Below are 26,844 nucleotides of genomic sequence, written 5' to 3'. Positions count from 1 at the left end.
TATATATATATATATATATATATATATATATATATATATATATATATATATAATTATACATGCCTGATGATTTATTGAGTAGTCGAAGTACTTATTCATTCGTTACTCAATCCACCCCGCTAAGGATAGAAGTCCTCTTAAGTGAAGCTTAAGTGAAAAACATGACATTTTAGAATTCTGATTCTCAGTTCGCTGTTCAAGTCAAGTGTTCACAAAGTTTCCTTTGTTTTCATAAATATCGTTCGTGCTTTGGTTATTCGTTTCTATTTTTATCACTTTTATTCCATTTTTCAATGATGACGCTTCCCAGGCATGTCAACAAGTTCGAGGAGTACCGTTCTCATAAATTCCTCTATCCTAAATAATACCGCTTTTTTTCCTAAAATTATCTCTGGTCTTGCATACGTCCAGTGCGGCAGTAGTAGGTAGGTCATCCTATTCATTACAGAGTGTAGTTGTCCTTCCGAGTTTGCAGGAATAAAGATATCGTCTGCGTAACGGATGTTGTTTACAATTTGCCTATTTATCAGTATATATTTAGAGTCATGACTGTAATAATTAACGTATTAATGATTTTATCTATTCGTAGGCATTTTTGGGCCAGCAAATCAAACTGAACCAGGAAGGAAGGCAAGGAAATTGAAACTCAAAATATATTAATACATTCCGCTGTATTGCGTATTTAAAATTGTAATTATATAATTAATAAATACATATTAAATAAAGCTTTTACAAATCGCAGTAATAAGGTGGCAATCTAAGGGGTCTGTAGCAAGTTCGTTAGCAACATTAGCAAGTTCGACTCAGCAAAAACCGACGCAGGAGGAATCCAGAATTTTTGTAAAAAGCAGTACAGTAGCCTGTGCAAGTTTCTATGAAATATGTTTTATCATACTATTTGATTCTTAAAACTTCAACTAGTAATTATTTAAGTATCTTCATGCTGACTAAGGAACTCAATACCTCTGCTTTGCTGCTGATCGTTGGTACTTTTTTAGCTAAAATGCTTTAATTATTATTATTATCTTAACTCTTAACAACGATCCGGCGACGAACACGGACTAGCACAAAAAAACCTTCTTTTTCTATGGACGGATGGTCGGTGTGGTGGGTGCACGGGCAGCCCCCCCCCCCCCCCCTTGGGGCCAGTCAACCAACGACTGTACAGCGTCTGCGGTGGCGTACCAAGACCGAGGCGCAGGAAGCAGCCACTGAACATCCATCTTCTTAGACAGGTGCGAAAGCTAACTTCTTCGGAAAAAGAGAAAAAGCGACAGGAGAGCAAGTGCAAGTAGATTGGATACCGAAAAGGAGAAACAAGGAAAGAAGGAAGTGTCATTGGTACACGAAGTAGATGGCCCAGAAAATTGCAGATCATCGGGGATCCATTTGCAAGGAGAAGCTCACTCACCAGAAGCCCTATATTTAATAAAAAAGAAATTGTTGCCATGGTCCAGTCAAATGAAGTATTTAAACAGAATACCAAAAGGAAATGGGAAGATACTCCCACTTCAAAACTGAGTATGCTAAACAATAGAGATGAACTTGTAGAAAAAAAAAGACCTTATGAAGTTCTTGCTCAGAATTAAAAGAACTTATCAAATGTAACCCCTACACTAAGACAGAAATAAAAAACACTATTAAGGATGTCCATTTTCATGCGCAAAAGATTATAATGAAATATAACGAGAAAGAAGAGTATCTCAGAGAGTCACTGGATGAAACAAACACACAAAATAAAACGGTAGATGCTGGCGTACAAGTACATTTTAAACCTGAAATGGCGACCAAAGGAGTACAAGTAAGTGTAGGCAATCACCACAGAGAAACAGATCAAATAATAACAACCCTAGGAAATTTGAAGATCTTTCAGGACTATTGAATCAAAACTGGCCAGAAGAAGTGTAATAAGAGCACAACTGTAGAAACAGGAAACAGAAAAGACGTGAAAAAGGACTCGCAAAAGTAATAATAAAAAATGTGGCAAATATTACAAAAGCCACCACAAGTCGTGCGATCGATGTGGAAGGACGTAGGTACGTCTATATTCTTCAATACCATATTCAAAATGTAGGGGTAAATGACACGAAGGAGTCCTATAAACTAGCGGAAGATTCTAAGAAGCTAGTGTACGAACAGACCAGAAGTAAAATATCACTCCCGGAGGGAGTTGATTAGAGCCGCTGCAGAAAAATTCTAGAGTACCTATTTCACAGCGGTGATATAAGAGTAAAATGCTTTGTACCGGGAAAGGCAAATGAAGAAAAGAAAAGCCGACAGACATGGAAGAAGAAACTAGGAAACGAAACTGTAACCGTAAAGGCAGCTGGCAATTCATATGCTGACTTACTGAAAAACAACAAGTGGACATTAACAGAATAGGGGTAAAAATTAAAACCATCAGGAAAAATGATGCTATAATCTTTTCTGTTGAGGGTGGAAACGACATGGCAAGTAACATAAAAAAAGAGCTTCAAGAAAAAATACACGACTGCGAGGTCACAACGAGGAAAAACACTATAACGCTCTATATCAGAGGTATAGATATTGCAATATCTCAATCTGAATTCATAGATGCACTAAAAATGAGTACAAACTTAGATGAAAGTAAAATTATAATTAAATCAATGAGACCGGACAAGTACGACCAATTCACTGCAACAGTAGAAATCCCGAGCATTCCAGTAGAAGAGGCACTCTTGCTTATAGAAGAAAACGAAGATCTTCCGCCGTACATAATGGATCTGTCAAGACATTGCCTGAAAACGCTTACTTTATGTACAACGGGAAAATTTATATATATATATATATATATATATATATATATATATATATATATATATATATATATATATATATATATATATATATAATTATACATGCCTGATGATTTATTGAGTAGTCGAAGTACTTATTCATTCGTTACTCAATCCACCCCGCTAAGGATAGAAGTCCTCTTAAGTGAAGCTTAAGTGAAAAACATGACATTTTAGAATTCTGATTCTCAGTTCGCTGTTCAAGTCAAGTGTTCACAAAGTTTCCTTTGTTTTCATAAATATCGTTCGTGCTTTGGTTATTCGTTTCTATTTTTATCACTTTTATTTTATATTTTATTTATATATATATATATATATATATATATATATATATATATATATATATATATATATATATATATATATATATATATATATATATATATATATATATATAAATTTTCCCGTTGTACATAAAGTAAGCGTTTTCAGGCAATGTCTTGACAGATCCATTATGTACGGCGGAAGATCTTCGTTTTCTTCTATAAGCAAGAGTGCCTCTTCTACTGGAATGCTCGGGATTTCTACTGTTGCAGTGAATTGGTCGTACTTGTCCGGTCTCATTGATTTAATTATAATTTTACTTTCATCTAAGTTTGTACTCATTTTTAGTGCATCTATGAATTCAGATTGAGATATTGCAATATCTATACCTCTGATATAGAGCGTTATAGTGTTTTTCCTCGTTGTGACCTCGCAGTCGTGTATTTTTTCTTGAAGCTCTTTTTTTTATGTTACTTGCCATGTCGTTTCCACCCTCAACAGAAAAGATTATAGCATCATTTTTCCTGATGGTTTTAATTTTTACCCCTATTCTGTTAATGTCCACTTGTTGTTTTTCAGTAAGTCAGCATATGAATTGCCAGCTGCCTTTACGGTTACAGTTTCGTTTCCTAGTTTCTTCTTCCATGTCTGTCGGCTTTTCTTTTCTTCATTTGCCTTTCCCGGTACAAAGCATTTTACTCTTATATCACCGCTGTGAAATAGGTACTCTAGAATTTTTCTGCAGCGGCTCTAATCAACTCCCTCTGGTCTGTTCGTACACTAGCTTCTTAGAATCTTCCGCTAGTTTATAGGACTCCTTCGTGTCATTTACCCCTACATTTTGAATATGGTATTGAAGAATATAGACGTACCTACGTCCTTCCACATCGATCGCACGACTTGTGGTGGCTTTTGTAATATTTGCCACATTTTTTATTATTACTTTTGCGAGTCCTTTTTCACGTCTTTTCTGTTTCCTGTTTCTACAGTTGTGCTCTTATTACACTTCTTCTGGCCAGTTTTGATTCAATAGTCCTGAAAGATCTTCAAATTTCCTAGGGTTGTTATTATTTGATCTGTTTCTCTGTGGTGATTGCCTACACTTACTTGTACTCCTTTGGTCGCCATTTCAGGTTTAAAATGTACTTGTACGCCAGCATCTACCGTTTTATTTTGTGTGTTTGTTTCATCCAGTGACTCTCTGAGATACTCTTCTTTCTCGTTATATTTCATTATAATCTTTTGCGCATGAAAATGGACATCCTTAATAGTGTTTTTTATTTCTGTCTTAGTGTAGGGGTTACATTTGATAAGTTCTTTTAATTCTGAGCAAGAACTTCATAAGGTCTTTTTTTTCTACAAGTTCATCTCTATTGTTTAGCATACTCAGTTTTGAAGTGGGAGTATCTTCCCATTTCCTTTTGGTATTCTGTTTAAATACTTCATTTGACTGGACCATGGCAACAATTTCTTTTTTATTAAATATAGGGCTTCTGGTGAGTGAGCTTCTCCTTGCAAATGGATCCCCGATGATCTGCAATTTTCTGGGCCATCTACTTCGTGTACCAATGACACTTCCTTCTTTCCTTGTTTCTCCTTTTCGGTATCCAATCTACTTGCACTTGCTCTCCTGTCGCTTTTTCTCTTTTTCCGAAGAAGTTAGCTTTCGCACGTGTCTAAGAAGATGGATGTTCAGTGGCTGCTTCCTGCGCCTCGGTCTTGGTACGCCACCGCAGACGCTGTACAGTCGTTGGTTGACTGGCCCCAAGGGGGGGGGGGCTGCCCATGCACCCACCACACCGACCATCCGTCCATAGAAAAAGAAGGTTTTTTTGTGCTAGTCCGTGTTCGTCGCCGGATCGTTGTTAAGAGTTAAGATAATAATAATAATTAAAGCATTTTAGCTAAAAAAGTACCAACGATCAGCAGCAAAGCAGAGGTATTGAGTTCCTTAGTCAGCATGAAGATACTTAAATAATTACACCAGTGTTCGAAGTGTTTTCGCGAGCATTGAAGATGCCAAGTGAGATTTTGGCGAAACGTCTGCAGGATTCCAATCGGATGCAGGATTTGCAGGATTCCAGTCGGATGCAGGATTCCAGTCGGGGTTCAACGAGCGAACGGATGATATCCCGGAGTATAGTGTCATCACATTTTTCCATCCGTGAATCAATACGTGAGAATATATATATATATATATATATATATATATATATATATATATATATATATATATATATATATATATATATATATATATATATATATATATATATATAGAGTTGAAAAATATGCTTTTCTTGGACCCTTGTATATTTTTTATTGGATGATTCTTAGGGTTTGGTCCACAGTGAACAAAACTCACAAATAATTTTAAAACACTGTAATTGTCATTGACGTTTCGACCGGCAACCCAGGCCTTTCTCAAAAACTGCAAAACAAAGGACAAAAAAAGCGTCTAACACAGAATATCTTAAACAGTAGACATATACGAATTTAAAAATTACAAATATTACAAAAACAAATGACATATATTAGTCATACTCACAAATTTATTATTATTTTTTTAAATGTCTATTATTAGCGCTGTTTGTGAAAAAGTACCACAACATACATCATTGCCAAAAACAATAACGTTCTTGTTTCGGCGTACGAATCACAAATAGAAGTGGAAAATAAACATTCATTGTATCTGATGTCTTTTTTTTTTCCCTCTTAGTTTTTATTTATTTATTTTTTTAGAGTGTACGTTTGTGTTAAGTTTAAGATCTACTGATACGCAGTGAAGCATCTGAGCATTAAAATGGTCTACTTTAACAATTCGAAATAGATTTCACTCAGGTGTTTTATGTCGGTTTTCGCGTTTATGGCGTTTTTATTCCTTTGAATATGTATCATCTCAATTATTTCCCTTTTTTGTCTGTTTGGTTCGGTAGCGAGTATTTTTGTGTCATCGAAGTTAATGGTATGTGTTTTCTCCGTTATATAGCTGCTGATGGCTGTTTTGTTTTTTTTGTCGTACTTATGACCATTGATGCGGTTCTTCAACAGTTGGCTAGTCTGTCCAATGTACACTTGGTCACAGTCGTTGCATGGTATTTGATATACAATGTGACTTTTTTTATCTTTGGGTATTGGTGTTTTTAGTTTACTGAAATTCCTATTTAACAAATTTTGACCCTTGTGGCAGATTGTTACAGAGCTTCCCTTAAACACATTCGAGATTTTTTCCGACAAATTTGGTATGTATGGCAACGAACAATATTCTCGTTTTGATGGTTGTGTGTTTTCCTTAACAGAAATCTTGTTGTAGAATTTATGTATCCTTCTTTTAAAAATAGAGTTAATTAAGGCACTTGGGTAATTGTTTAGTTTTAGTGTGTACTTAGCCTTATATAAAGCTTCTTTTCTGTACTCTGGATCAGATAGATTTATAGCTCTGTCAGCCAACCCGATAATAACAGTCTTTTTTTGTGATATTGGGTGTTGGGAGTGAAAATTAAGGTATCGTCCAGACCATGTATCTTTTGTGTACCACATCGTTCTGATTTTGTTTTCCTTGCGTATTAGCGTCATGTCTAAGAAGTTAATTTTGTCATCTTTTTCATATTCTATGGTAAATTTTATCTTTGTGTGATATGAGTTAAAACTATTCAGAATGAGGTCGCCCTTTCCTTTAGGTATTGCTAGAAAACAGTCGTCGACATATCGATAGAAACAGGGTAATTTAATAGTCATTTTGTCAATAACTGTTTTTTCTAGGTCTTCGAGAACAAGTTGCGCAATTACACTCGAAATAGAAGCACCCATGGCACAACCGTCAATCTGCTTGTAATATTTATTATTATATATGAAATAGGTCGAATTTAGAGTTAATTTTATGGCTTCCACGAACTCCTCTAGTGGAATGTCTGTGTGAAGTTTGATCATGTCCCATTTTTTATTTATTATGTCTATAGCTAAAACGATAGGAATGTTTGTGTAGAGGGACACTACATCTAGAGATGCTAAAATGTGGTCATGCGGTAGAATGATTCTGCTAATTTTTTCTTTAAACTGCCACGAATCTTTAATATAGTATTCATTATCATTCACTATGTTTTTTAAGATGTTTTTTAAGAATTTTGATAATTTTTAGAAAGGGGACTGAGTGCAAGAGACAATAGGTCTTAACGGGATATTTTGTTTATGCAGTTTTGGTAAGCCGTAGATCCTTGGGGCGATAGCATTATTAATTTTTAAGTGTTTTGCAGTTTGCGGCGAGATTAGGAGAGCTTTTTCCCATCGATTTATTGTTATTTTTATGAAATATGTTTGTGGGATCGTTTTTTAATTCGCTATATGTGGCCCTATCTGATAGAAGTTCATTTATTTTATTGTCATAGTCGGTAGTGTACATTATGACTGTTTTGTTAGTCTTATCAGGTTTTAACGTTATAATGTTAGGGTTTTGTTTTAGAAAATGTTGGGTTTCTTTAACTTTTTTAACTAACATATTTTGGGTTTGGTTAGCAGTCCAGTTTTGCTTATTTTTGTAGTTTCTAATAACCTAAAGCATGTAAAATTTGTTTGCGCGAATAACCTGCGTACTTTTAAAGACAAAGTTATGAACAAGTTTGTAAGTAGTACCCTCAAATTATTGATCACTGATACAGCGAGTGCTCTGAGATTTTTGGAAAGGGAAAAAAACATTGTTTACAACCACTTAGTTGGCAGAATACCTCAAATATATTTGAATGATTTTTTAAAAATAGTGTTTCGCAAAACTGAAGATGGTTTTAATAAAATTAAGCAAAATAATTGTAAAAAAATTCAATCTCTAAAACAGTATCAAAATAATATGGATACCATAGTACAAAATAAGAACTGGGTAGAAAATTTAACTAATATTTATATTCCGCGTAACGTGCTTGAGATCTTTAGTCTTGGTCCAGATTTTGCCGTACCTATCAGCCAACCAAAAGAGATACCCATTCCTAACATCATCAGCAGTATTGAGTCAGCTCTTAGAAACTGTTCAACCGACGCACGGAATGACTATAGATCAAAATGCTGTAATATTATTAGAAACTACAAAAATAAGCAAAACTGGACTGCTAACCAAACCCAAAATATGTTAGTTAAAAAAGTTAAAGAAACCCAACATTTTCTAATGTACACTACCGACTATGACAATAAAATAAATGAACTTCTATCAGATAGGGCCACATATAGCGAATTAAAAAACGATCCCACAAACATATTTCAAAAAAATAACAACGATATAATAAATCGATGGGAAAAAGCTCTCCTAATCTCGCCGCAAACTGCAAAACACTTAAAAATTAATAATGCTATCGCCCCAAGGATCTACGGCTTACCAAAACTGCATAAACAAAATATCCCCTTAAGACCTATTGTCTCTTGCACTCAGTCCCCTTTCGAAAAATTATCAAAATTCTTAAAAAACATCTTAAAAAACATAGTGAATGATAATGAATACTATATTAAAGATTCGTGGCAGTTTAAAGAAAAAATTAGCAGAATCATTCTACCGCATGACCACATTTTAGCATCTCTAGATGTAGTGTCCCTCTACACAAACATTCCTATCGATTTAGCTATAGACATAATAAATAAAAAATGGGACATGATCAAACTTCACACAGACATTCCACTAGAGGAGTTCGTGGAAGCCATAAAATTAACTCTAAATTCGACCTATTTCATATATAATAATAAATATTACAAGCAGATTGACGGTTGTGCCATGGGTGCTTCTATTTCGAGTGTAATTGCGCAACTTGTTCTCGAAGACCTAGAAAAAACAGTTATTGACAAAATGACTATTAAATTACCCTGTTTCTATCGATATGTCGACGACTGTTTTCTAGCAATACCTAAAGGAAAGGGCGACCTCATTCTGAATAGTTTTAACTCATATCATACAAAGATAAAATTTACCATAGAATATGAAAAAGATGACAAAATTAACTTCTTAGACATGACGCTAATACGCAAGGAAAACAAAATCAGAACGATGTGGTACACAAAAGATACATGGTCTGGACCATACCTTAATTTTCACTCCCAACACCCAATATCACAAAAAAAGACTGTTATTATCGGGTTGGCTGAAAGAGCTATAAATCTATCTGATCCAGAGTACAGAAAAGAAGCTTTATATAAGGCTAAGTACACACTAAAACTAAACAATTACCCAAGTGCCTTAATTAACTCTATTTTTAAAAGAAGGATATAAATTCTACAACAAGATTTCTGTTAAGGAAAACACACAACCATCAAAACGAGAATATTGTTCGTTGCCATACATACCAAATTTGTCGGAAAAAATCTCGAATGTGTTTAAGGGAAGCTCTGTAACAATCTGCCACAAGGGTCAAAATTTGTTAAATAGGAATTTCAGTAAACTAAAAACACCAATACCCAAAGATAAAAAAAGTCACATTGTATATCAAATACCATGCAACGACTGTGACCAAGTGTACATTGGACAGACTAGCCAACTGTTGAAGAACCGCATCAATGGTCATAAGTATCACAAAAAAAACAAAACAGCCATCAGCAGCTATATAACGGAGAAAACACATACCATTAACTTCGATGACACAAAAATACTCGCTACCGAACCAAACAGACAAAAAAGGGAAATAATTGAGATGATACATATTCAAAGGAATAAAAACGCCATAAACGCGAAAACCGACATAAAACACCTGAGTGAAATCTATTTCGAATTGTTAAAGTAGACCATTTTAATGCTCAGATGCTTCACTGCGTATCAGTAGATCTTAAACTTAACACAAACGTACACTCTAAAAAAATAAATAAATAAAAACTAAGAGGGAAAAAAAAAGACATCAGATACAATGAATGTTTATTTTCCACTTCTATTTGTGATTCGTACGCCGAAACAAGAACGTTATTGTTTTTGGCAATGATGTATGTTGTGGTACTTTTTCACAAACAGCGCTAATAATAGACATTTAAAAAAAAAATAATAAATTTGTGAGTATGACTAATATATGTCATTTGTTTTTGTAATATTTGTAATTTTTAAATTCGTATATGTCGACTGTTTAAGATATTCTGTGTTAGACGCTTTTTTTGTCCTTTGTTTTGCAGTTTTTGAGAAAGACCTGGGTTGCCGGTCGAAACGTCAATGACAATTACAGTGTTTTAAAATTATTTGTGAGTTTTGTTCACTGTGGACCAAACCCTAAGAATCATCCAATAAAAAATATATATATATATATATATATATATATATATATATATATATATATATATATATATATATATATATATATATATATATGTTCACGTATTGATTCACAGATATATTCCGGGATATCATCCGTTCGCTTGTTGTATACGTATATATATATACAGTTCCTATCTACCACACTTCAGTTGATTATTTTTTATTTCAATGGTAAGTGGGAATTCCCAGTGAAGGGTTCGATAGATTATTTCATTTCATCAAGTGTCACATTTTTTAGTTTTATCACAATTTTCGAAAATTTTAAATTGAGAAAATGGGAAATTCCGTCCAGTTTCGCAAAATTTCGATACAGGCCATAGGCGTAGGTAATTTTATAAAATAAAATTATGTGATGCATCCCTGCATCATCGTACCTGTTACATTACCGCTCAGCATTCCTTCATGACTCAGTAAAGAAAAATGTCATATCTAAGAATCGTGATTAGATCTGCTCTTATATTGCGATCCTCCTGTGTTTTCAGTTTTAGGGCTTTTAGGCGGTTCTCAGAATATAATTACTAAACAGCGTACTGCGCATTTGCATGGTTTATTCTGCAATCCACATCTGTTGTAAGCTTTAGGGCTTTTATGCGATTCTCCTAAGTCATATCACGTAACTCCAAAGCTAGCTCTACAAGCTTTCTTTGTACCCTCTCCAGAAGTTCGACATCCATTATATTAGAATGGCATTTTCCTTATTTCAATTATGGTCAAATATAGAACTTGTACCAGACTATAGAGTCTTATACTAGATTAGTTTTAAGCATATCCTTCGAATGGACAGTTACTGCAGCCTCCAGGCTAACCGAACATACAAAAATCACGAATAGTACAATCTCATTTAAACACTAATGTAAAAATGTAGGTCTTGTTATTGATGGCATTTTCAATTTTAAAATGATTATACTTGCATCGTCATTCCTTATTTCAAAAAATCTTGAAAGAATGTAAGGGTCCATTATTCCTTCTGCACATTATGCATGTCGAAATCTGATTCTCTGAATTATAATATGTATTATCGACTGCGTACATCTTGTTAAAATTCTCTCTAATAAAAAAATAAAGAATACCTGCTTTCTTAATGTTTTAATTAATTAATTAATTAAACCGGCTTTTAAAATAGCATGTATGTTATTATTAGTTTTAGTTACTTTTATTGGACAATATGAAAAAATATTACCATTACCGTATGATGAGTCAAATGTTTTTAACGCTAATCCGGTGAAGATTTGATAGAAAGCTGCAAAATTAGGAATACTCAATTTGGTTTCGGAAATGGTTTCGGAACAGGTTAGGCGCTGTTTAGTATGCAAATACCAATACAAAACCATCAGGATGTACAACCATGACAATTACATACGTGCCTTCGACAGAGTCAGATATGGCAAAACGTTAAAGGCCCAGAGGCTGATGATATTAGATAATAGCAAACCAATACTCGCAACAGGAAGCAAATATATGTTTAGAAGATCAACTATCAGAGTAAGCGAGGAGTTAGGACAGGGCGGTATCTGATCTTCATTATTATTTAATCTATATACATAACATATTTGTAACTAAGCATTAGAAGATGTCAACGATGTTATAGTTAGTGTTGGGACCAGTCAATTGACCACTTCTTAATTGACTGATCAAAATATCTTTTAAAAAACATCGTGCAATTGTGGAGTGTTATTTATCATTATTTTTTATAACATGTATCATATGTATCATATCTACAAATAAAAGGTGGCAAAAATTTTCATCGAACTGCATTTGAAATGTGCTTGCATCTGAAGCATTTTGAAGTTCCTCGATGCTTATCTTCCAGTCTAGCATTGTTCTTATCTGCGATGTTCTTTTTCTTTCTTCAAAAACCACTTAGATGACTTGTGGTCAATCGGTTCTCCCCATAAGAACGCCCGCAAGTCTTCTTCTTTGGCAAGTCCTCGGCTGCCTGTCCAGTGGGCATTTCCAGGTCCCTAGAGAAATGGGCTCGGTTTGTTGCAAATTGATGCTTTTGTCTATTCCGCATGTTACTCTTTCTATATCGTTTGAGTCTTTTTGCGAAGGCAGTTAGCTTTTGATTTAGGTGGTCGAGCACTTCTATAATTGTGGGGTTTTCTTCAGATTTATACAGGACTATTGTTATGGCTGCCGCTTCGTTGACTCTCTTGCTGGCACTCTCCCTATGGGATTGAGTTAAGAAACCTATTTCTCTTCTGAGATTGTTGAGTTTTATCTGCATCCTTTTTTCCCATGGTTGTTCAGGCATCTTTCTGCCACTTCCTTTTTGTGCGCTGTCGTTTATATGCCGTCCAGTCAGGGTGAGCTCAGCGACCGCCCCAGTATATACGAGGCTGTGCAGCTCCCTGATATTAGTGTTGCTTGTTAGTCTAGACGCTATAACCTTATTCACATCCCAGATGATTTTTATGGTGTCTGGTTTAAAAATTAACTTTTTTAATTGTGGTTTCGCAAGTGGGTTGAGTCCGTCAAGTTTGAGGTAGTTTGCCGCAAATTATTCCTAAGCCTCTTTAGGTTGCTGCCTGGAAAACGACGTATGGGGAAATGGGTACAAAACTGTAACTAGAAGCTAGAAAACTTCCACTCCATACGAGCTAGACTTAACGAAGAAAAAAGCACTAGTTGAGGAACTGTTCCCGCGCGGATGCGACATGTGGGTCAAAACACCAGCAGTGAGTGGGGTGAAGCCTTTGACCCTAGAAGAACTACACGAGGCTGCGCAGAGCATGAAAAATGGCAGAGCTCTAGGATTAGATGGTATTCTGCCTGAAGCAATTAAGGAGACGGTAACAGCTGTACCAACACATATGCTAAAGGTCCTGAACAAGCTGTTAAAAGATCAAATCTTTCCCGAATAGTGGAAACTCGCAAAAATAGTTTTTATACTGAATAAATCCCATGAAAGCTTATCAGCATTCAGACCTTTGTGCATGCTGAGTACTATCAGTAAGCTATTTGAAGCAGTCATAAAGACAAGGCTTGGGGAAGAGATCGAAAGCAATATGGGTCTTCATGCAAATCAATTTGGTTTCCGTAAAAAAAAATCAACAATCCAAGCATTAGACACGGTAATAAAAATAGCGAGAGAATGCACAAAACCGTGGGGTGTGCTTGTAGCGCTGGAAGTTAAAAATGCATTTAATTCAACAAACCATATACGAGAACTGAAGAATAGACGCATCTCCCAGTACCTGATTAATTTGATCTCGTTACCTGGAAAATCGTAAGGTCCAAATAGTAAAAGGTGAAAACATCAATATAAGTGCAGGGGTTCCACAGGGCTCAGTTCTAGGACCAACACTCTGCAACATAGCCCACAATGGAGTACTTAGAACGAACCTTATAGATGACGCCATATCGATTGGTTTTGCTGACGATTTGGCGCTAATGGTGACAGCTGAACGAGCACGTATTATCAAGAAATATAAATGAATGCATGAGACAAATCATGGTGTGGATGAAATCGCATAAGCTACAGCTGGCCCCGCAAAAAACAGAAATGCTCATCCTAAAAGGTAAAAGAAAGAGAGGCCACATACGAATCAATCTGGGTGCGGTGGAAATACAACCAATCAAAAACGTAAAATATCTAGTATCACTTTGGATGAACGGTTTTAAAAGACATATTGAAAACACGAGGGATAAGGCTGAAGATCGGGTGGCAAGGCTAACAAGTAGCGGCAAGAAAATGGTGTTATGCAGAGTGGTAGAGAGTATTATCCTGTATATTATGTATATTATCCTGTATATAAGGATATGATCTCTAGGGTCCAGCGAAAAATGCTAATCAGAGTGGCATCGGCATATAGAACCGTCTGGATCGCCGCTTTACAAGTTATAACGGGGGCTATACCCATTGACCTTCTTACTCAGGAGAGCGATACGTATACGAACAGGGTGATCACAACCTAAAGCATTCAAAGATGACTGCAAAAACAAGAAACATACAAACCTGGAAACATAGATGGGAAAATAATTATACAAAAGTTCAATGGACTAAAAGACTTATAAACAACATAGAAGACTGGGTAAATTGTGCTTTTCGGCACTGACTATTATCTAACACAAGCCATCACATCACCACCTATATATATTGCAATGAACTAGACGATGTAGAGCATACAATCTTTAAATGTGCGAGATGGGGCGTAGTACGAAACAACACTTACCATAAACTAGGTTGCATACTGGATCCTCGAAATTTAGTTCTCAAAATGTTAGAAAATGGGGAGCAGTGGCAAACAATACACGATATGATTAAAACCACAATGAGTCAGAAGAAGAAAGAGGAGAGAAAAAGACAATAAGGCGAGACAACCGGTTTAAGAATAATCTCACTGTTTTGCCAAGATAAAAGACTGCAAAATAATAATAATAGTAATAATAATAGAAATAATAATAATAATAAACATAATATACAGTAATAATAACAAATAACAAATTTAAATAATAATAATAATAATAATAATAAGCCGGGCAAGAAGACCTAGGTGTAGAGCCCGATGTGATAGACGAGCAGCAACCTAAAGAGGCTTAGGAAGAATTTGCGACAAACTACCTCAAACTTGACGGACTCAACCCACTTGCGAAACCACAATTAAAAAAGTTAATTTTTAAACCAGACACCATAAAAATCATCTGGGATGTGAATAAGGTTATAGCGTCTAGACTAGCAAGCAACACCAATGTCAGGGAGCTGCACAGCGTCGTATATACTGGGGCGGTCGCTATGCTCACCCTGACTGGGCAGCATATAAACGACAGCGCACAAAAAGGAAGTGGCAGAAAGATGCCTGAACAACCATGGGAAAAAAGGATGCAGATAAAACTCAACAATCTCAGAAGAGAAATAGGTTTCTTAACTCAATCCCATAGGGAGAGTGCCAGCAAGAGAGTCAACGAAGCGGCAGCCAAAACAATAGTCCTGTATAAATCGGAAGAAAACCCCACAATTATAGAAATGCTCGACCACCTAAATCAAAAGCTAACTGCCTTCGCAAAAAGACTCAAACGATATAGAAAGAGTAACATGCGGAATAGACAAAAGCATCAATTTGCAACAAACCAACCCCATTTCTCTAGGGACCTGGAAATGCCCACTGGCCAGGCAGCCGAGGACCTGCCAAAGAAGAAGACTTGCGGGCGTTCTTATGGGGAGAACCGATTGACCACAAGCCATCTAGTGGTTTTTGAAGAAAGAAAAAGAACATCGCAGATAAGAACAATGCTGGACTGGAAGATAAGCATCGAGGAACTTCAAAATGCTTCAGATGCAAGCACATTTCAAATGCAGTTCTATGAAAATTTTTGCCACCGTTTATTTGTAGATATGATACATATGATACATATTATAAAAAATAATGATAAATAACACTCTACAATTGCACGATGTTTTTTAAAACATATTTTGATTAGTCAATTAAGAAGTGGTCAATTGACTGGTCCCAACACTAACTATAACATCGTTTACATATTCCAATGCTTAGTTACAAATATGTTATGTTTATAGATTAAATAATAAAGAAGATCAGATACCGCCCTGTCCTAACTCCTCGCTTACTCTGATAGTTGATCTTTTAAACATATATTTGCTTCCTGTTGTGAGTATTGGTTTGCTATTATCTAATATCATCAGCCTTTGGGCCTTTAACGTTTTGTCATATCTGACTCTGTCGAAGGCACGTATGTAATTGTCATGGTTGTACATCCCGATGGTTTTGTATTGGTATTTGCATACTAAACAGTGCCTAACCTGTTCCGAAACCATTCCAGAAACCAAATTGAGTATTCCTAATTATACTGCTTTCTATCAAATCTTCACCGGATTAGCGTTAAAAATATTTGACTCATCATACGGTAATGGTAATATTTTTTCATATTGTTCAATAAAAGAAACTAAAACTAATAATAACATATATGCTATTTTAAAAGCGGTTTAATTAATTAATTAATTAAAACATTAAGAAAGCAGGTATTCTTTATTTTTTTATTAGAGAGAATTTTAACAAGATGTACGCAGTCGATAATACATATTATAATTCAGAGAATCAGATTTCGACATGCATAATGTGCACAAGGAATAATGGGCCCTTACATTCTTTCAAGATTTTTTGAAATAAGGAATGACGGTGCGAGTATAATCATTTTAAAATTGAAAATGCCATCAATAATAAGACCTACATTTTTACATTAGTGTTTAAATGAGATTGTACTATTCGTGATTTTTGTATGTTCGGTTAGCTTGGAGGCTACAGTAACTGTCCATTCGAAGGATATGCTTAAAACTAGTCTAGTATAAGTCTCTATAGTCTGGTACGAGTTCTATGTTAGACCATAATTGAAATAAGGAAAATGCTAATATAACGGATGTTGAACTTCTGGAGAGGGTACAAAGAAAGCTTGTAGAGCTAGCTTTAGAGTAACGTGATATGACTAAGGAGAATCGCATAAAAGCTCTAAAGCTTACAACAGATGTGGATTGCAGAATAAACCATGCAAATGCGCAGTACGGTGTTTAGTAATTATATTCTGAGAACCGCCTAAAAGCCCTAAAACTGAAAACACAGGAGGATCGCAATATAAGAGCAGATCTAATCACGATTCTTAGATATGACATTTTTTTTTACTGAGTCATGAAGGAATGCTGAGCGGTAATGTAACAGGTACGATTATGCAGGGATGCATCACATAATTTTATTTTATAAAATTACCTACGCCTATGGCCTGTATCGAAATTTTGCGAAACTGGGCGGAATTTCCCATTTTCTTACTTTAAAATTTTCTAAAATTGTGATAAAACTAAAAAATGTGACACTTGCAATAAAAAATGAAATAATCTATCGGACCCTTCACTGGGAATTCCCACTTACCATTGAAATAAAAAATAATCAACTGAAGTGTAGTAGGCAGGAACTGGATAATAAATAAACAGAGGGGTGGAGAGTTTTTCTGACCTAGTTTTCATCGATTCCACAAATGGAATGGTAGGGTAGAATTTCGCGTTATTTATTTCTAATTTTCTTGGGTAATCAACCCAGCAAAACAAAACAAATTCCGTACTGGTTCAACATTCGGGATTTTCCCACTACATAATCAATTCCTCGCGTCTACAACCAAAAATCGATTTGGAATAACGCCTTTTATTTACATTCCGTTTGTTTAAATTTTTATCGACTATTTATATTTGCGGCGGAATTTCAAGACCACCTGTGCTGATTTCTATATACGTCTTATATCGGATTAGAGAATCCGCCTCGGTATTTAACAAAGATTAATAAAACTCAATGCCAGTTCGCAGATATATTAGCAGAAAGGAGAACGATCGGAATACAAAGAGGTCATTATCGTCAGATAAACAAAATATTGGACAACTATAAATGTGAATTTTATGCGGGCACAAACCTTCAAAAAGTGTTGTTCGTTGATACCATTTTCTTTTATGACGATAACGTTTATTAATGACGGCAAAATATGAATGACGAAGCAGAATGGGCCCAAAAAGTGCTAATAATTCGGAAAAATTTGTAGTTGTGCGTTATTCGCTGGTTAATATTCAAATTTAAACAGTTGTTTTTTCGATTGAAGTGTAGAAAATGAAAACATTTTTTGTCCCAATCTGTTTACAAATAACCACGGACAATTTTTTAAAGAAAAATAATGATTTATCATCGTCTGTCTTTGAAGATCTTGTCTTTCAGTGTCTCTGGGTTATTTTGACTGAAAAATAAAATATGTTTTTAATATAGTTTGATATCTTCCTAAATTTAGTCGTTATTGAGGGCTGCATGTGCAAACCTAAGATTGCGGTTATTAGTCCAATTTTACATCTTCCTGTTTAAATAAATTATCAGTGAGATCTTTGACACTTAATCACAGAAAAAGAAATCGGCAATCTGGTCGACAATATTATCCGAGGCAAAATTCGTGTAAAAATGGGAATTACAAATTTATGTTCCATTTAAAAAAGTAAAGTTGGTATATTATACATATTATGCAACAAGTGCGGTAAACTACATTTGAGTCACGAGTTTATTTGGTACAAGAGGAGCGCAGCGGAGCGAGTTTTTAATAAACGAGTGAGTTAAGAAGCTCACCGAATGTGTTGCATACTATACTTTTTCTACGACATTTTTTTGATACATTTTCGCAAAAGAACACTAATACATTCACTCTCATGACCGTCAGAGTTGACAAACGTCAAAATTCAAAGCGTGGAAAATATATCCGAAAACATCCGATTGCTCCCAAACCTGTGATGTAAAAACCGCTTCCCGCACGCTAGAGTAAAGAATAGTATATTATGCAACAAGTGCGGTAAACGGCATGTGACCCACGAGTTTATTTGACACGAGCGGAGCGCAGCGGAGCGAGTTTTTAATAAACGAGTTATTTTAAAATTTTACCGAACGTGTTGCATACTATACTTTTCCTACGACCGTTAGTTTTTGGGTACATTTTTGTAAAAAAACACCACAAATACATTCACTGACATAACCGTCAGAATTGACAAACGTCAAAATTCAAAGCGTTTGAAATATCTCCGAAAACAATGGATCGTTCCCAAATCCGTGCGATAAAATCCCGGAAATGTCCGAAAAGGAGTAGAAAAAATCATTTGTGTAAAATACCTAATTACCCACCGATCTAGCGCGCGGGAAGCGTCACTTTACCATGTCAGTTTCCTTTCCCACGAATCTGAGCCACTTCGTACATTTCCGGGATCTTACCGCTTCCCGCACGCTAGATCCGTGAGTAATTAGGTATTTTACAGACAGGAGTAGAAAAAATACATTAAAGTAGGAAACTACAGGATTTTCAGTATTTATATTTTCACACCCACATGCACAATTTATTAATGGGGATAGGCAATAACTTTTTATACCAAGTTGTATGATTTTGTATATATGTATCCAACATATACATCATCATACATCCCATCACACTGTGCATGTGGGTGTCAAAATATAAATGAAAACCGTAGCTACTTATAATTTATATGCAGTAATGTAGCTTGGAATAATTGAAGTTTTAATTTGTACCAGATTGAAGATTCTGAAATAGTATATTATGCAACAAGTGCGATAAACGGCATTTGACTCACGAGTTTATTTGAAACGAGCGAAGCGAGTGTTTAATAAACGAGTGAGTTAAAAAGTTTACCGAACGTGTTGCATACTCTACTTTTTCTACGACCGTCTACATTTTCGTAAAACAACAAGAAATACATTCACTGACATAACCGTCAGAATTGACAAACGTCAAAATTCAAAGCGTGGGAAATATCTCCGAAAACATCCGATTGCTCCCAAATCCGTGCGGTAAAATCCCGGAAATGTACGAAGTGGCTCAGATTCGTGGGAAAAGAAACTGACATGGTAAAGTGGCGCTTCCCGCGCGCTAGATCGGTGTGTAATTTGGTATTTTACAGACGGGAGTAGAAAAAATCATTTTTCTACTCCTTTTCGGACGTTTCCGGGATTTTATCGCACGGATTTGAGAACGATCCGATGTTTTCGGAGATATTCACACGCTTTGAATTTTGACGTTTGTCAATTCTGACGGTTATGTCAGTGAATGTATTTGTGGTGTTTTTTTACGAAAATATACCCAAAAACTAACGGTCGTATAGTATGCAACACATTCGGTAAAATTTTAAAATAACTCGTTTATTAAAAACTCGCTCCGCTGCGCTCCGCTCGTGTCAAATAAACTCGTGAGTCACATGCCGTTTACGGCACTTGTTGCATAATATACTATTCTTTACTCCCTTCTGTAAAATACCTATTATACACCGATCTAGCCTGTGGAAAGCGAGTTTCTCGTCGTCGTAGAAAAAATATAGTACGCAACACGTTTGGTAAACTTTTTAAATCACTTGTGACTCTTATCTATTCTTATCAGTTTTGAGATATTTGTTACTAACATATAGAAATCACATCTTAAATGCAATCACATTTAATTAAAAATATTATAAATTTGCTATAGACTTCAGCTCGGTTTTGTTTTAGAATATGAATAAATACGTTCGTTTGGAGTTGTTAATGCTAATCGATTCAAATGACGTCAAAAAATGCATTTTAAACGTCTATCTATTGTATACAACACATTATGGTACTGTCCTTTCAAACACAAAGTTACAATTAATTCTTTAAAATTTAAATTCGATATTTTGTTCTTGTTTCGAAGCACGGTGTCGGTCAAAATGTCAAGGAAAGTAACAACGACAAAAACTACAAAAAAATTCATTCAAAAAAAATAAAACTTGACAAACATCGGGTATGGTGGATACTTGGCGTACCCACCTGCAAAAAATGAATTTAGTTTTTTTAAAAAGATTCTAAAAATTGCACAAGAAATGCAGGGTGGATACACCAAAAAAGGGAGTACAATAACAATGTGTTAGTGTTAGCAGTTGCCGGACACAATCATGAGATTGGACAAACTAGACTAAACCAACTACGAACTCAAATTCTTCTACCAATCTCCAAACAAACAAGCAATCTTAACCCCGACTCATGTGTTCTCCTTTCACCAATATGGGAGTCAGTCATCCGAGACAATGTTCATGCCCCCCTTAAAGTATAAAAACAATTAGAGTAGAGCTGGTGGCAGTTTCAGTTAAGCTCAACAACAACCGACGCTGGAGGAATCCAGAAGATTTGTAAATAGTATACAATGACCTGTGGAAGTTTCTTTGAAAGATTTTATTCAGATTTATTAAGAAGCTGTAAAAGATTTTTCTGATTTTTTTTTAAAGTTGTACCATGTTATTATAACATTTGCGTGGTTTTTATGGCAAATGCAGGGTAATTAGGGCGTGCGGCGGTGTTTACATTTTCCTCAAAAGATTACTAGTTACTGTAATAACTAATAATATAAACTCGGGGGTCAAATAAAAGAAAAAGAAATCTTACATTTTGTGTCAACAATATATTACGAGACCATAACCTTATTCGAGTAACCTTCTAAGAAGAAGTAAAGTAAAATATTTTCAGTTAATTTATTTTTTTGGTTGGCAGTTCTGAGGTAGTGACGAAATGCTTTCCATCAGACCTTGTTTCTTCCGTAACTATAAACTTGATCCAAAAATTCACGACACCCAGACAGGTTTGACAGGTGGATAGCAAGAGCAATTTTTTCTAAAATATATATACTATAATTTAACGTCCCAGATAGTTTGCGATTTATTTTCATTAGTGGATATTAATCCCAAGCTGAACACAGCATTCGATTCTACTTTATTACATAATCATTTATGTATTTTTTGACTCAAGTACTTAAAACTTAGATCACTAAACAAAAAAAAACAAACGTCAATAAAAAAAAATATTTTAATTACACCCTTTGTACACAAACAAATAATTTAGTTTTAAATACTCTTACTTTAGACGAAACTATAGATAATTTATGATACACTATCAACTTTCTCATGTACAGCGACGTGTTTCCTCAAACTTCGCCCATCGTAAAATCCTTTGCCGCATATTTTACATAAATGCTTCTTCTCACCAGTGTGGATCTTGGTGTGGGCTGCCATGTTCGCTTTTTGAGCAAACAATTTACCACAAAAGACGCACGCAAAGGGTTTCTCTCCTGTGTGAGTGCGCAAGTGATTTTCCAAGTGCCTTTTGTTAATACATATATGAAAACATTCTTTACACTGGTATCTTGTATCGCCTAAAAAATAACAAGTACGTATTTGTGAAAAACTATTCCACCAAATCTAATAATCCTTAACCGTTATGACTACATCATTAAGGGAAAATTCGATGAGGAAAGGCCATATTTTTTAACAAAATATATTAAGAATTTTAATTTCCTATCAAGAAACACATATACGAAACCACATTTCAACTAAAAAATGGATTTCATCTCATTAAATCCCACCTCAAAAAAATCTAAACAAAAACACTTAAAAATGATACAGTCTCTACATATATAGTTAGAAGTATAATTAAAAGTAAGACTCTGGAAAATTTCTGAATTTTTTAAATGTTTTGCTCACTTACAGAGCTAATTAAAAATTACAATCACAATTCAAAACAAAAAAAAGAAGGGAACCTTTCACCCAAAAATTTTGTGAATGAAAAAGCAATTCACAGTTGTTTTTTTGTTAATCTCTTTGTCAGACTATTTGAGTCAACTTACTGCATAATTGAGAAACGCAAGATCTTAGAAGAGAAGCATAATCACATGGGCTTTAACACAAAATTGAAAGATTGTCAAATTGCTTACCTGTGTGGACTCTACGGTGCTGATATAGTGATCCCTTACAAGCAAATTGTTTGTTACACACTTCACATGGATATATATTTTGTCCATAGTGCGATTTCATATGGATATCCAGTCCACCTTTCTGTTTATAGACCTTGTCACATAATGAACATGGAAATTTTGCTTCTACAAATTTCAAGAATTGGTTCAATTGTAGAGTTTAAATCTGCCACTCACACTGACTTACACAATTGCCAAGATTGTTTTTTACACTTAATTATTTAATTTTAATTTCAATTATTTCATCAAAATTCTTTTTAATAGTTTCAGTTATTAAGCAAATATTTTAAACATTCAGATTTTATAAACCCAAGCATTCATTGCAGCATAAAACTTTCAGACTAATAATCCGTATTAATAAACAAACCTTGGTGTGCAAATCTTATATGATCCTGCAACCTGTTCTTGCTAATGTAAGTTTTGCCACATTTCTCACAACTAAAATTTTTCGGTCCATGGAGTAAGATGTGAGATTTTAACGTCTGCTCAGTTAATAAAACTTTATCACATAAATGACACTGGTAGTACTTATCTTTGGACATGGGGTCTCTAATACAACCGGGAGGCCCACGATGAGTCTTTTCATGGTAAGACAATGTAGAATAGGAATGAAAACCTTTACCACAGAACAAGCATATTAACTTTTCTCCTGTATGCTTCCGTTCATGATCTGTTAAATACTGTTTCCTGGTGAATCCTACATATCAAAATAAGTTTAGTAAGTTTCAAGTCTATTTTCACTATTTTCCTCTTATATTTTAATTTTACTAAATATGATATCAAAAGATAATAAAGACATAATAACTAATAAATAATGTAAGACTTATAAATCAAATAATATAAGAGAAGGGTTAAGGAATGGTGTTCTTGGAAATGGTAAAAGGGTGGGTTAAAAAGTCTAATTAGTTACAGAGACAAAATCTAAATTGTGCAAATTCTTTTTTTTTGCCAACTAATCAAATGTATAATGGAGAATAAGTTAACTTATATACTAAATTTTTAATTCACCTAAGAATGACAAAAAGCAAATATAGTCTAAGTTTCAGCCCTTAGTATTAAAGGGAAGAAGTCTGATCTAATTATTGAGACAAAATAGCAAAACGATTAAGGAAAAAAAAATATCTGAATATATTTTTGTAGGAAATTATGCATAAAAAGCTCTTATTGATTAACAGAGGAACAAGTCGTTTCCACGAAATCAAGCTTTAAACCTTTTTGATTTTGGACTTTCCACCCTTGCCCCTTCCATTTTTAGAACAATAATAAATGTAAAATAACTAGGGTGGGACTGATGGGGATAGGGATTCGCGAAAACCTCAAACTGTAATTGATAGAAAAAATTTGCATTTGCCATAGATGTTGCGGTTAGAGCACTAGCAAAGGATATAGTGTTTTCAGTCCTGATAGCGCCTAATATGTTTAAGAAAAGACAAACAAATAAAAGGGCAACGAAGGAAAATTATAAAGAGATCAGAATTCATCTATATTAACAAATATCTTATACTAACGTAAAATATTGTAAATAAATAATTGCCAATAGTAAATTTAATAATAAATTTAATAATAAATTTAATAGTAAATTTAATAGTATTTTTAAAATTATTTTTTGTGAATGTATTGATGATATAACAATTTTCATGAATTTGATCCGATGAGTGGATAAAATTAAGTGAAAGACAAAAGAGAAAAAACAAGGATTTCAGTTTTGTTTCAAGTTTAATTCTGAAAAATAATTCTTAGTAAAAAAGTATTAACGGACCTATTTTGTAGGGCATTAAATTCCCTTTAAATATTGTTTTTTGTTCATTGAGATTTTTGTTTGTTACAAAATTGCAAAATAGAAAAGTTATATCAAAGAAACTTATTATCCTTATAAGACTTGATTTCTTGAAGAGGGCTTGCCTGATGAAAATTTTCAATCAGAATCAAAGCATTTTTTTTTATAGAGGCTTCAATTTCCTACAAAAATATATTCATATAAATATTCTTACTCCAATTGTTTGGTTGTTTTATCAGATATCAGCACATAACAATTCATTTTCTCATTCTGAATGATTTTATAATAATTAAAAAAAAAAATAGTTTCTGGCCCAGTCTTACCTTTATTGCAAAACCTGCAGTTATAAGGTTTAGTTTCAGAATGTAACACCATATGCCTTCTTAAATCAGTTTTAAAGTTAAAGCCTTTTCCACATGTTGGACATATATTAGGCTTTTCACCAGTATGAGTTCGCACATGCTCTAAATATTTAGAATAAGCATCATGTTTTCTTTGACAATAAGGACAAACAAACTTCAATGCCTTTCTATGCTTTGTTTCAATTTTATGGGCCCTGAGATCATCATAATTAGAAAATGATGATTGACAGGTGATGCAAATAAATGGTGGTCCTTTAGTTTTCACATAGGGTCTTTTTGGTCTAGGTAGTTCATGGGGTGACACCATCTGTGCTTTCTGCATCTTTCTTAAACGATCTTTATTTTTAACCTTTATTTGTTTAATTTCTTTTTTTATTGTTTGGATAGTATTAATGAGTTTATTGTTTTTTGCTTCTTCCTCAGGAACGTCTTCAATTTCAGAACTATCACCACTTACAAGTTCATCTGGATCATCTGGATCATAGTCTGTATCATTATTTTCTTTATTTAAACTACTATAATTTGCCTCAGTTTCATCACCATTATCTTGCACAATTTTATTCTGTTCCTCTTTGGTAAAATCAGTTTCATTAATTTGTTTATGTAAAATTTGTCTAAGCACCCGTTCACTATTCTTACACTTAATGAAGAACCCGTACATGCTAAATACTGTTTTGATGCAAGGTTTGCACATATTACTTGGCATTTGATCTTCATCTTCAAACTAAAAAAAAATATATCAACACAATCAAAAATCACGTACTGATTATTACCCTTATTGCAATCAAATTTTGTAATATTTCCTTTAACGTGATATCTTCCCACTTTATTTCGTTTATACAGAAAATATCCCTATATATTAAGCATGTTCTACAAATAAATTTAAAGGACTCTATACTCAGTGCTTCATATTCACCCATTTTGTGTAGTCACTTAATTCCAATTTTGGCCTTTTATGAAAACACTAGGAGGGAGTTGTTTTATTTCTTGTTTTCTGTGGCCTTTTTCTTCCCTCTTTCTTTTATTATTAAACAAATTTAGGAAAGAATAAAATTTTATCGCGTTTTAGTAAGGTGCTAACGAAAACATACCCCAAGAGCATAGATAAAAAGGCAAAAATCTTTACTTTTAATTGGGAAGAGGATAACGATCAAGTGCCCAAAACTGAGAGTTCTATAGGAATATTACATTTTCTTCCTTGTGTCAATTTATTTAGTTTCTGGCGTCTCCTGTTAGTTTATGAAAATGGTAGGCGACTTATTTAAACATTTACAAATGCTCGTGGCTTCTATTGACGACTAGCCTAAACTTAAGTTGAAATAAAAGAGCACTGGAACTTCAATTTCGATTTGGAGATATGCGCTAGATGGCGCAAATTAAAATTTTAAAATTTTATTAGCATTTTAAAGTTCCAGTGTAAAGCTGCCTCTCCATTTGAGAGAAAAACTCTCGTGAGTCGTTTTCGAGAGTAGTTCTCACAAGTTGATACAGTTTTGATAGCTTCTATCGGACAGGACTGAAAACTCTCGAATTCGAACTAAATTCATATTGTGAAAGTGCTCGCAGCTGAAATGGCAGGGAAGAAAGAATGGTCCAAAGCAGATATAATCAAATTAATTAGTATTTATGAGGAGAATACCATATTGTGTTGATTATCGTAAAAAAACAGAGTATATTACAAAATTTTGCAGCTAAATTCCATTGTAATTCTGAGCAGGTGCAAAGAAAGTTGCACAATTTGAGAAATCAGGTAAGTTCATAAACGGAGTGTTGTACTAGTGCGGAAAAGTACAACTTTACAACTTTCGGCATGCATTTAAGTGACTACTTTCCGCAATCTTGTAGGAAAAAGCATAAAAGGCACCGACGAAATGTTATACGAGCAACTGCCCTTATTTTTCAGCGCTTCGTTTCTTGTTACCGGTTTTCACAGCAAATCAATCTCAATCGTTAATGTCAATGTCATCGTGTTCTCAAACAGAATCAGTTGTGTTGTGTTTTTAGTATTCCTATTTATATACCAGTGTAAATACGTACGATTAACACACCGGCTGGGTCAAAAAAGTTTAAAATAAAGGGGAA

The 26,844-nt window shown here is 34.3% G+C and overlaps 2 protein-coding genes across 2 annotated transcripts; one reads left to right on the top strand and one right to left on the bottom strand.

Moving 5' to 3' along the window:
- The first annotated feature begins 1,675 nt into the window (after nt 1-1,675).
- Nucleotides 1,676-11,859, top strand: LOC132702753 (uncharacterized). The gene is made up of 3 exons (XM_060671488.1): nt 1,676-1,801; nt 7,909-8,850; nt 11,581-11,859. Exons 1-3 carry the CDS (start codon nt 1,676-1,678, stop codon nt 11,857-11,859), a joined length of 1,347 nt encoding a protein of 448 aa, XP_060527471.1.
- A 9,834-nt stretch (nt 11,860-21,693) lies between these two features.
- On the bottom strand, nt 21,694-25,868 carry LOC132703284 (zinc finger protein OZF-like). Its single transcript, XM_060672440.1, has 5 exons — nt 25,536-25,868; nt 24,724-25,486; nt 22,991-23,320; nt 22,585-22,749; nt 21,694-22,026 (listed from the first exon to the last, which is right to left on the bottom strand). The coding sequence occupies exons 1-5, from the start codon at nt 25,680-25,682 to the stop codon at nt 21,755-21,757; spliced, it is 1,677 nt and encodes a 558-aa protein (XP_060528423.1). The 5' UTR covers nt 25,683-25,868; the 3' UTR covers nt 21,694-21,754.
- Between the last annotated feature and the right edge of the window lie 976 nt (nt 25,869-26,844).

Source organism: Cylas formicarius, unplaced genomic scaffold (genome assembly GCF_029955315.1).
Source record: "Cylas formicarius isolate icCylForm1 unplaced genomic scaffold, icCylForm1.1 PGA_scaffold_6__28_contigs__length_40554024, whole genome shotgun sequence".
Taxonomy (NCBI): domain Eukaryota; kingdom Metazoa; phylum Arthropoda; class Insecta; order Coleoptera; family Brentidae; genus Cylas; species Cylas formicarius.
This window is presented reverse-complemented; position numbering and strand designations above follow the sequence as displayed.

Coding starts and splice junctions, on each gene's coding strand:
- LOC132702753 (XM_060671488.1), top strand. CDS start 1,676: ATGAAATATAACGAGAAAGAAGAGTATCTCAGAGAGTCACTGGATGAA. Junction 1,802..7,908: donor TGGCGACCAAAGGAGTACAA/GTAAGTGTAGGC, acceptor TCTCTAAAACAG/TATCAAAATAATATGGATAC. Junction 8,851..11,580: donor TGGGTGCTTCTATTTCGAGT/GTAATTGCGCAA, acceptor AAGATTTGATAG/AAAGCTGCAAAATTAGGAAT.
- LOC132703284 (XM_060672440.1), bottom strand. CDS start 25,682: ATGGGTGAATATGAAGCACTGAGTATAGAGTCCTTTAAATTTATTTGT. Junction 22,750..22,990: donor TATAAGATTTGCACACCAAG/GTTTGTTTATTA, acceptor TGAAATTTGTAG/AAGCAAAATTTCCATGTTCA. Junction 22,027..22,584: donor GCACCGTAGAGTCCACACAG/GTAAGCAATTTG, acceptor GTTATTTTTTAG/GCGATACAAGATACCAGTGT.